Below are 12346 nucleotides of genomic sequence, written 5' to 3'. Positions count from 1 at the left end.
TAGTTCTGCCAGCTTCCTTCAGGCCACGGCTCTGCAGTGAGAACCACGGAATTGAGAGGGTAGAAGGTTGATGGTGGCAAATAGGTTGTATGATAGGGAAAGAGGGAGCCAGACTCATAACTGTGCCCCCAACCCACTGTTACCAGCAGCTGTAAACTCTCCATTGTGTTTTCCAGGATATGAATGATTACCCGCCTGTATTTAGTAAACGGATCTACAAGGGGATGGTGGCTCCGGACGCTGTCAAGGGCACACCCATCACGACCGTTTATGCCGAAGACGCAGACCCTCCTGTAAGTAAGGGACAGGGATGGGTATTTGGGAGCTTAGCAGAGAGGACCTTGCATGCTCATACAGGATACACTTTCTGGGCAGCACATTCGGATGATCTGAGTCCACTCTGTCCTCCCCAGTCATTTCATGTGTGCTCGCCTGTAGCACCCATGGGGACACACGCACTTCACACAATTATTATTGAACACAGTTAAGCAGATGCCTTCTATGTTGCTGGAATTCAGAATTTGCTATTCGCCAATGTATCCCACATGAATAATAAATAGAGTTAGAAAAGTTCTCTGTGTTCAGAGTCAGTATCATTTGGGCTCTTTATTTAGGACAGTGTAAGATTAGTTTAATTGGTTTAGGTTTTATCTTTAAGAGTTTTCCATTTTAGTCACATATTACTATCAATGGATGACATAATAGTTACATTGAATGTGTTAATTTTGGTAATTTTGGTAAAAATTAATATGTTGTTTAGAACATATTTAATGCAGTCTTTATTATCCAGAATTTTACCTCTTTTGAGATATTCCAGATTGCCTTCCAAAATAGAGGGTTTTCATTACAGCAGAAGTGAGGTATATTTTCCTTAGTGTTATTATGTTGATGAGTGAAAAGTAGCATGCAGAAAAAATAGTACCTATATAAAATGCTTTGTGTAAATAATGTGAGCACTTTATAAATATTAATTAATCTCTTAATAGCCAAATAATGAAGATCTAGACGTTTTACTTTTGAGTGAGCTTCCACCATTAGTCAGGGGCTGATATACTGTACAAAAATAAAAGAAATATTAAACAAGACATTTTAAAAAAAACAAGAAAATAGAGAAAGACCCGAATTTTATAAGTGATCTAGGAGTTCTGTTTCATATTGCTAATATAAATAGTATTTGTGTAATGCCGTTTATTTAATAAAAGGTGAATGACTGTCAGAACATTTTTTACCTTCAACTGTGACAGGTCATATGCAGTCTTTTGTGATGATAAGGTCTTGAAAAATCATAATGTTAACATGAAAGTAGTAACCTTTCTGTCAGAAGCTCCTTTTCTCGAGTGTGTTAAAATGTCTTTGAAACTGTTTTATTGCATTCTGGGAAATATGATAGGCAAAATTTTGCAGATTTGGACACACTAGTCAATATGGTGAATATGAAATTGGTGCTATATCTGCTTTTAATATAAACTTTCAGAAAAAAAAATATATATATAAACTGCCAGAGGTAGAAACTACTTTGAAATGAAGAGTACACTTTCAGTTCTCTCCAAGGCATGTGTTTTGAACATCAAGTCTATACTGATTATTGTGCTAACCAGTTTTTGCTCTCCAGACTGGAGAATCTTCTAGGAAAAACAGAACTGCTCATAGGAATTAAAACACACTCTACTAAATGAGTATAAACAAGCCCAGCATCTTAAAATACTCATATATCTTTCTCTTTTTTAAAGATTTATTTATTTAAGAGAGAGTGTGAGTGGGGTCAGGGACAGAGAGAGAAAAGCCGACTTCCCTGCTGACTTGGGGATCCCAACACAAGGCTCCTTCCAATCCCAGGACTCGGACCCTGAGATCATGACATGGGCCTTAATCAGGAGTCAGATGTGTAACAAACTGATCCACATAGGCACCCCCCCAAAACTCGTATTTCTAAGACATTTATATTAGCACAGAGTGGAAGGTAGTGTTAAGATTAATGGCATTAATGATAAGAGACTAAATGTAGGTATGCTGATCCCCTATGGGCCACATACCCCAGGTGTGGGTACAGATGCCAAAATCCTCACTTTCCTTTTGGCACCTGCCACCTTGGTACCTGGCTGGACCTTCAGATCACCCCACCAATGTGTCTGTTGTCTGTTCCATAAAGAAATGCTGTTATTTATGTAAAATATCTAGAAAGAGGCCCTCAACTTTTGGTGGGATAAATGATTAGAATAGTTTAATAGGGAAATTAGATTTTGTTACTAATTTTTTTATTACCTTAAATGGGTTTGAAGATCAAGATCTTACTCCCTTCACGGGTAGATAGCACATTTTTGGGTAGTCCAGGCTTTGAGTCTCATTTATTATCTTTGGATCTTTCCTTTTTTACAGCCTGACGTGTATGGAAATTTACCAGTTTCAAATTCCATATTTCTGTTAAGAAGTTCTTAGGTTTGTATCCCCAGTAGTAGTTTCTTACATTTAACATCTAATGCTGGCTTTTCAATAGGTGAAAGACAGATGATAGTCATTCAGTGGAAATACCGAGCATATTTATTTCAGTTAGGGAGTGTGTATTTCAGACTCAGTTTTTTAAGTTTTTTATTCTAATTTCAGTGTGGTTAACATACAGTGTAAGAATAGTTTCAGGTGTATAATATAGTGATTCAACACTTCTGTACATTACTCCTTGCTCATCGTGACAAGTGAGTCCCTGAATCCCCCTCACCTATTCCCCCTCCATCTCCCTTCTGGTAACCATCAGTGTTCTTTGTAGCTAAGAGTCTGTTTCTTGGTCTCTCTCTCTCTCTTTCTCTCTTTCCTTTGTTTGTTTCTTTTGTTTCTTAAATCCCACGTATGAGTGAAACCATATGGCATTTCTCTGACTGACTTATTTTGCTTAGCATTATACTCTCTAGCTCCATCCATGTTGATGCAGATGGTGAGATCTCATTCTTTTTTATGGCTCAGTAATATTCCATTGTGTACATATACCACATGTTCTTTATCCACTCATCTGTTGATGGATTTTGGAACACTTCTATAATTTGGGTATTGTAAAAATGTGGTTATAAACATAGGAGTGCATGTATCCTTCTGGATTAATGTTTTTGTATTTTTTGAGTAAATACCCAGTAGTGTAAATCCTGGATCATAGGGTAGTTTTATTTTCAACTTTTTGAGGAACCTCCATACTGTTTCCCATAGTGGCTGCACCAGCTTGCATTCCCACCAACAGTGCACGAGGGTTCCCCTTTCTCCTCATCCCTGCCAACACCTGGTGTTTCTTGTGTTAATGATTTTATTCTTTCTGACATGTTCTCAGGCTCAGTGCTGATACTTGACACACCAGCAATCTTCTGCATAACCACTGTTCAGCACTGAGTTTTCTAGTGATTGCTGGCTAGCTGGATCCCTTAAATTAACCTAGTTGCAACTGGGCTACACCTACACCAATCAGAAATAAAAGCTCGATTCTGTGAAAATATTCAGAACATAAATTTCACATTATACAACTTTCAAAAGTATTATGATTCATTTTTACTTGTATAATTTTCTTTCAGTGCCATAAATCCAGAATATGTATTTTTTTGAATGAGTTTACTGAGTATTTTCTACTTTGCTGCTATTATAAACATTCCGTAATTAGAGGATACCGTTCAGGGCTCCCATGTGTAAGTATCTTTGGAAACACTTTGTGTATTTAATGGTCTCTTTTCCAAACTAGAAAGGAAGGTCCTCAAGGACAAGAATCAAAGCTTAACTCCAGTTTGCATGTCCACATCCAACGCTATGCTTGAGACTTAGCAGTCTCTTAGGAAACATTCATTAGATAATTGAATAAATGAATAAATTAACAGGGATTTCTATACCCTCCAGAACTGACAAAGTACGCCAGATATTCAGAAAATGAGTGATTTGTGACAATGGGAACACTTGGGTGTCTCTAGTTTGGCCATCGAGAGCTGTGCAGAGAGAGCGGGTGGTGCGTGTGCAAGACAGCAGACCGACATGTGCGCAAGGTGGAGCAAGTCTTCTTCACCCTCCTAGCCTGGGCATGGCCACAACTCAGCTGTAACAGCGTTCGCCTCAAGAGACTGGCCACCTCCTTTTCAAGACATCGTGTTTCCTCTAAATGAAGGGAGAGCCACCTACTTTTAACCCAGAAATTAGCAAAACAAAATCCTTTGAAGTATCAGATGGATAACCTGGATAAAGTCTTTTTGTTTTTTTTAAGATTTTATTTATTTATTTGACAGAGAGAGAGAGATCACAAGTAGGCAGAGAGGCAGGCAGAGAGGGGGAAACAGGCTCCCCGCTGAGCAGAGAGCCCAACATGGGGCTGGATCCCAGGACCCTGAGACCATGACCTGAGCCGAAGGCAGAGACTTAACCCACTGAGCCCCCCAGGTGCCTCCTGGATAAAGTCTTAAAGCCAAAGAGAACACCATTACTGAATATAAATGAAGAATTATAAAATGCATGTTGTACAAAACTGAAGTGCTCTAGACAGGGGGTGGGGGGGACAACCTCCCAGGGACTTTTTTTTTTCCCACTGAATTAAAGCTGTTAGGACTTTATTTTCTGCCTTGCTTTTGTGACAGCGTTGGCATTAAGGAGTTCACAGAGATGTGAATAGGTAATGACTGATCATTTTGGATATTAAAAATCGCTAACCTTTTCTTTCTGCTCACCAGAGACCTCTCAATCCAACTTTCACAAAACAAAACTGCAAGTGTAATTTCCATTTGCATATTTTATTCTTCCAGAAGCTGTAGGCCAAACCCCGAGATACAAGAGTTCTGTTTGTGGGCAGGGCAAGCGCCTGACAGAACGGGACCCCTTGTGAGAATGTAGATGCAGAAAAGTTGGCATAAATAAATGAAGTTTACATTTTGCTCATTTCCAAGAAAGTATGAGGAATCCATGGGGGATCCCTTTCCTCATGGTTATATAATTCTTTCCACTTAATGCATTTTAGGAAGTTATAGGATTCCCAAATAAAGTCAAGTAGTAGTTGGAACATGTTCAATATTCGCGATTGTCACACTCCTGTTTGCATATATTCGTGTATTATTGACATGGAAGACTTCTTTTTTTTTGGGTTTTGATATTCAATTATGAATTATATATGCTCCCTAAAAGAGATCTTGCAAGTTCTCAATAGTAATTGGCTTTAAATATCAGTTAAGTATTCTCATTATATATTTTTTCAGAAATAATTTTTATAAAAGGCCAATAATTACAAGTGTGGGTTACTTTTGCCTCTGCTGAGATTTTGAGAGCTATACTAGCCACTCAGTTTAGACAAGCTGCCTGAAGAATTATTTCTAAAGTGTTTTCACAAGTGGCTTTAACATCCTTCTCAATCATTCAAGTTTCATTGGTCTCTAAGAGCAAAAGAAAGGTGGTCAGGTTTTCTTTCCTATGACGCATACCCGATATTTTATGAAATTGATATGACGTCACCAAATAATGCCAAGTCAATACAGCGATCTTGTCAAAATCATTAACCCTCCAGTTAGTGACTCTGTTGCAGTCTAAGAGCAGAGGTAGGGCCGAAAAGGAAAAGCAATCATTGTCTGTATCCATGATTTGCCACCTGCTTGCTTTGTGGGCAAGAGTTCAAAGTAGTTAGGGCCACGAGTTTGAGATTATATTTTTGTCCCCAGATAACATGGGTGTTCTGCATTCTTTTCCATTGATGTCTTTACAGATTTGACTTTCATCACCTACCACATACTGGCTTGTGGAGTTATTCTGTACTGATTTAGATTATTGCTAGCAAGGTAGCAAAAATTCTGCTGTCAGAGCTCAGAGGCTACTAACAACGTTCACTGACCCTGGAGTATATGGGGGGATGTGCACACAGCTCAGTGTTTTGTTTTTTTCCTTCACATCAAAGCTGTCAGGGAATAGTTACCAAAAACTGTTTTTGCGATGCATGTCATCTTGTGAAAATTGAGTTGATGTAGCCCCAACCTGCATCCCTCTGGTCTCGAATACTCAATTAGAAAGAAAGCACACAGTGAGACAGTTGGGACTTGATCTTTAAAATGACAATGAGCTATAATTAGATTTGAGAGTATAAATGAGTAGAAAAGGGAAGGTTTTATGAGAAAGTTTACACATGATTAATGTCTAGAAAAGGCTTATCTAATATTTTAGGAATCTGTGTCATTTTCCTTTTGTGGCTTATTGATTCCTTTCAAGAACAATTACATTGTTAGCATTACTTGAGATCAATATTAGATTTAAGTGTTTCAGAAGTAAATATTGCTCTTCTAATTAAAAACCTGCCATCTTACTTGGACTTAAAGGACGTTTTTCTTGTGTTATGAATGGTAAGTAACATCTGTGAAGTTTAGGGTTATTTGTTTTGTTTTGTTTTGTTTTGTTTTTAGCCTTTACAAAAGTGTCACCCAGTGATACATCAGTGACTTACACCATTTTTTTTTTAAGAGAATATGCCGCATGGGGTTAGGATTCCTATACACATTAATACAAGTTTTCCAAAGTAACTGAGTGAAATATAGCAGACCTTTTCTGGAGCTCACCTAGCAACCTCCCTTAGGCTTAAATTATGTGCTTTATTGTGAAGTTCTTCCAGGGAAAATGGAAAGAGACGCTCTGAAAGAGTTTCTTAGCTTCTCATGATCTGGACTTGGCCTCAACAACCCTCAAAGCCAAGCCACTGGTAACTCTTGGTCTTAGAATCTCCACTCCACACTTCCCTATCCTTAAACACTGACCATATGAAGACAGTAGACCTACAATCTAATATGTGCCTGGCACAACACAGATACCTCATAAAACTTACTGAATGAATAAACCACTCAGAAAACATTTATTGTGGACCTAACAATTAAGAATATGGCAAGACAGACAAAGAGATCAAGCCATGGGAGTGCATATTAAAAATGCCAAGAAATGCACCAGTCTGTAGAGAATGGGGGAACATGTGTGTCCCAGTGATGTCTGAATCTACTCCAGACAGGAATTCAACTCTGAAAATCATATAGGGGATTCATTTAAGTGAGAGTAGAAGAAATGGCCAAAGGAAATGTATTCAAAAATTGCAGAGTCAAAAATATCTGTCTTATGACCATGAATATGTGTGACGTGATTGAAATATGTCTGATTAAATAAATGTTAGCTACTTAAAAGAATAGCCCACAGGGCACCTGGGTTGCTCAGTTGTTAAGCGTTCGCCTTCAGCTCGAGTCATGATCTCAGGATCTTGGGATCCAGTTCCCCATCAGGCTCCCTGCTCAGTGGGGAGCCTGCTTATCGCTCTCCCTCTGCTTGCTGCTCCCCCTGCTTGTGTTTGTGTTCTTTCTCTCTCTCTCTCTCTCTGTCAAATAAATAAATAAAATCTTTTTTTTTAAAGATTTTATTTATTTATTTGACAGAGAGAGATCACAAATAGGCAGAGAGGCAGGCAGAGAGAGAGGAGGAAGCAGGCTCCCCGCTGAGCAGAGAGCCCGATGCGGGACTTGATCCCAGGACCCTGAGATCATGACCTGAGCCGAAGGCAGCGGCTTAACCCACTGAGCCACCCAGGCACCCCAATAAAATCTTTTTTTAAAAGTAGCCCCAAAACATCAGAACTGCCTTAGATACCCATTTGTAGACTGGAACTATGGCAAATATGGTTTTGTGAAACCCATTTTATCATATAGAAAAATGGAAGCTTACTCAAGACTTAACAAAAAGCAGTGACAAAAGTCGGACCTATGGGTGCCTTGGTGGCTCAGTCATTAGTTTTCTGCCTTCAGCTCAGGTTATGATCCCAGGGTCCTGGGATCCAGCCCCACATCAGGCTCCCTGCTCAGTGGGAGTCTGCCCCTCTACCTGCTTGCACTCTCTCTCTCTCTCTGTCTCCTTCTATCTCTCTCAAATAAATAAAATCTTAAAAAATAATCAGAGCTACACAATGGAACAGTGATTTCTCTCTGAGATGCAGTATTTATTGGATGAAATAATAAATGAAAGCCAAGAGATTACTTAACAGATTTGCTTCATTTAATCATTAAAAAAAAAAAATACCGGGGTGGACAAAGGAAACAGAGAAAGCAGAAATAATAAAGTCATTGAAATGGAAGAATTAATAGTGATTGGGCAGGAAGTTGAAGATAAAGATGAAATAAAAGCAAAATCAAAAGTGAATCACAGCCTTCTGTCTCGACTGATGAAGACACTGGTGATATTAGTTGGTGGAAATAAGGTAGATGAAGAACAAAGCTCTTCTAAGAGGAAAATATTGAGATCAAAGAAGGACATAGTCCATTTTAAATGATTTCAGAACACATGTGTGCCACCAGCTACAGAAGGCTATGTGGTCCTCCCAGATCTGGGCAGGATTCTAGTGCTGGGTCTGGTGGAAACTTCTCTCTTTCCCAGGATATAGGCTCACCCAACAAGGGAATGCCTAACACCTAGTGCTGAGAGGAGGCTGGAGGCAGATGGCAGGAAGGGCCATGAGTTCTTCTCATAGGTCAGCAACACCACAGGGAGGATGGAGCACATGCTCCGTGGCCACAGCTGTTTCCATCTGATGCCAGAGGGACCTGGCTACATTGAGAGGGCCAGGGAGGGATCCAGTAGAAAATATGGGAGTGAGAACACAAGAAAATTGCAGAATAGGAGCCACCCGGATTGAAGTTGATGCTATGAGAGTAATGAATACATCCTCCAAGAAAGAATATGTAACCAGATAAGCGAAAACCTTGGAAATAAATCCTCAGGTTATGCCCTCTTGAAGATGGGCCAGGGATTGAAGAGGGAAACAGAAAGACTGAGGGGCAGGATAGGAGTCTGCTAGGCATGTAGTTCAGAGCAAAGGAAGTGTTCAGTGCAGAGAAGGAAATTAAAAGGTAAAGGATTTTTTTTTACAGACCGGGCAAGATGAATGACATCAAGCTGAGTGGATGACCTTAGTTCTGTTGATTAGACTTGTGGGGAAGCTCAGTGGTAAGCCATCCTCTGCTGCTCTCCTGCAGCTGGCTTTCCCTTTTATTTGTCATGTGTCTGAGTTATTTTGGGCATGACTTTTATCTATAAGTCACTTTTTTTTGTTTTTGACCTTGTTTATTTTTATCACATCTGTTTTGAAGAATTGAATTCTACATGAAAATATCTGGCATTTTAATTCCATTTCCCAGATGCATTTATAATAACTATTTATACTTATTTTTGTATTTAAGCATATGCATGATTTATGCCCATCTTTCCATATTCTGATGCATCCCTTTTTAAGATCTATACTTTGTTGCCTCTCATGGATTACTCCTCTATGTCTTAAACTTTGTAGGAAGGATACATATGTTGTGGGTTCCAAGTATGAAATTTTCTTTTGCTTATACATGTAACATATGAGTTGACAGGCTATTACTGTCTTGAGTTCAAACTTTTACTTTTTAAAACTGTATATATGTTTTCCCACTATTTTCTGTATTTTTACTTATTTATTAACTTATTTAGGGAGAAAGAGAGAGGAGGGATGGGCAGAGGGAGAGAGAATATCTCAAGCAGACTCCCTGCTGAATACAGAGCCTGACAGGGGGCTCCATCTCAGGACTCTGAGATCATGACCTGAAACCAAACCAAGAGTCAGTCGCTAAAACTACCAAGTCCCCTTTCACCGGTATATATTGAGAAATTATTTTGTCTATATTAATTGTTTCTGGTATATGATGGTCCCTTTCCACCTGCAAACTTACAGAGTTCATCACCCCAGGATAGTTTTAAGTAATGTCAGGGCTACAGAGAGTTTGGCTGGTCTCACCTCCTCAAGCCCCTACTGGCCAGCCATGCATGGGTAATTCACCGTCACTCTGTCCCTGAGTTCTCCCATTTGTAAAATGAAGACAAAACAACATAATTGAAATATTTTCTTTTTTTATTTTTTATTAACATGTAATGTATTATTAAGCCCAGGGGTACAGGTCTGTGAATCGCCAGGTTTACATACTTCACAACACACTTCATAGCACATACTTTGCCCAACCACCCTCTCCTTACTCCTCTACCCCCAGCAACCCTCAGTTTGTTTTGTGAGATTAAGAGTCTCTTATGTTATGTCTCCTTCCTGATCCCATCTTCTTGTTTCATTTTTTCCTTCCCTACCCCACAAACCGTCACTTTGCCTCTCAACTTCCTCATATCAGGGAGATCATATGATAATTCTCTTTTTCTGAATGACTTATTTCACAAAGCATAATACCCTCTAGATCCATCCACATCGTTGCAAATGCCAAAATTTTATTTCTTTTTTTAAAGATTTTATTTCTTTTGATGGCTGCATAATATTCCATTGTGTGCGTTTGTGTGTGTGTGTATACATCTATAAGTATATATACACACACACATATATATCACATCTTCTTTATCCATCCACCTGTTGATGGGCATCTAGGTTCTTTCCATAGTTTGGCTATTGTGGACATTGCTGCTATAAACCTTTGGGTGCACGTGCCCCTTTGGATCACTACATTTGTTTCTTTAGGGTAAATACCCAGTAGTTCTATTGCTAGGTCATAGGTTAGCTCTATTTGCAACTTTTTGAGGAAGCTTCATGCTATTTTTCAGAGTGGCTGTACCAGCTTGAATTTCCACCAACAGTGTAGGAGGGTTTCCCTTTCTCTGCATCCTCTCCAACATCTGTCATTTTCTGACTTGTTAATTTTAGCTATTCCAGCTGGGTAAGGTGGTATCTCATTGTGTTTTGGATTTGTATTTCCCTGATGCCGAGTGATGTGGAGCACTTTTTCATGTGTCTGTTGGCCATCTGGATGTCTTCTTTGCAGAAATGTCTGTTCATGTTCTCTGCCCATTTCTTGAATGAATTCTTTGTTCTTTTTTTTTTTTTGATACTTTGTTCTTTGGGTATTGAGTTTGATAAGTTCTTTATAGATTTTAGATAGTAGATCTTTATCTGATATGCCATTTGCAAATATCTTCTCCCATTCTGTCAGTTATCTTTTGGTTTGTTGACTGTTTCCTTTGCTGTGCAAAAGCTTTTGATCTTGATGAAGTCCCAATAGTTCATTTTTGTCCTTGTTTCTCTTGCCTTTGGTGATGTTTCTGGGAAGAAGTTCCTGCAACTAAGGTCTAAGAGATTTCTGCCTGTGTTCTCCTCAAGGATTTTGATGGATTCCTTTCTCACATTGAGGTCTTTCATCCATTTTGAGGTTTTTTTTGTGAGTGGTGTAAGAAAATGGTCTAGTTTAATTTTTCTGCATGTGGCTGTCCAATTTTCCCAACACCATTTGTTGAAGAGACTTTCTTTTTTCCACTGGACATTCTTTTCTGCTTTGTTGAAGATTAATTGATTGTATAATTATATGTTTACTTCTGGGCTTTCTACTCTGTTCCATTGATCTATGTGTCTTTTTTTTTGTGTCAGTACCATACTGTCTTCATGATGACAGCTTTGTAATAGAGCTTGAAGTCTGGAATTGTGATGCCACCAACTTTGGCTTTCTTTTTCAACATTCCTCTGGATATTCTGGGTCTTTTCTGGTTCCATATAAATTTTAGGATTATTTGCTCCAATTCTTTGAAAAAAAATATGGTGACATTTTTTTAAAAGATTTTATTTATTTATTTGACAGAGAGAGATCACAAGCAGGCAGAGAGGCAGGCAGAGAGAGAGAGAAGGAAGCAGGCTCCCAGCTGAGCAGAGAGCCCGATGCGGGGCTCGATCCCAGGACCCTGCAATCACGACCCGAGCCGAAGGCAGCGGCCCAACCCACTGAGCCACCCAGGCGCCCCTATGGTGGCATTTTGATAGGGATTGCATTAAACATGTAGATTGCTTTAGGTAGCATAGACATTTTCACAATATTTGTTATTCCAATCCATGAGCATGGAACACTTTTCCATTTATTTGTGTCTTCTTCAATTTCTGTCATGAGTAATTTATAGTTTTCTGAGTACAGATTCTTTGCCTTGTTGGTTAGGTTTATTCCCAGGTATTTTATGGTTTTAGGTGCAATTGTAAATGAGATCAACTCCTTAATTTCCCCTTCTTCGGTCTTGTTGTTGGTGTATAGAAATGCAACTGATTTCTGTGCATTGATTTTATATCCTGACATTTTATTGAAGTCCTGAACAAGTTCTAGCAGTTTTGGAGTGGAGTCTTTTGGGTTTTCCACATAAAGTATCATATCATCTGCAAAGAGTGAGAGTTTGGCTTCTTCGTTGCTTATTTGGATGCCTTTAATTTCTTTTTGTTGTCTGATTGCTGAGGCTAGAACTTCTAGTACTATGTTGAACAGCAGTGGTGATAGTGGACATCCCTGCCAGGTTCCTGATCTTAGTAGAAAAGCTCTCAGTTTTTCTCCATTGAGAATGTTAT

General features: G+C 39.0%; 1 protein-coding gene across 1 annotated transcript in view; it reads left to right on the top strand.

The window, feature by feature from the left end:
• The window catches only part of PCDH15 (protocadherin related 15), a 546308-nt gene that overhangs the window by 325926 nt on the left and 208036 nt on the right, over positions 1-12346 (top strand). The window contains exon 19 of the mRNA XM_044236821.1: positions 177-293. Coding sequence (XP_044092756.1) covers positions 177-293 — 117 coding nt within the window. The remainder of the gene's footprint in view (positions 1-176; positions 294-12346) is intronic.

This window comes from Neovison vison, chromosome 2, assembly GCF_020171115.1.
Source record: "Neovison vison isolate M4711 chromosome 2, ASM_NN_V1, whole genome shotgun sequence".
In the NCBI taxonomy this organism is placed as follows: Eukaryota; Metazoa; Chordata; class Mammalia; order Carnivora; family Mustelidae; genus Neogale; species Neogale vison.
The sequence above is the reverse complement of the archived record's forward strand: the minus strand, read 5'-3'. Positions and strand labels throughout refer to the sequence as shown.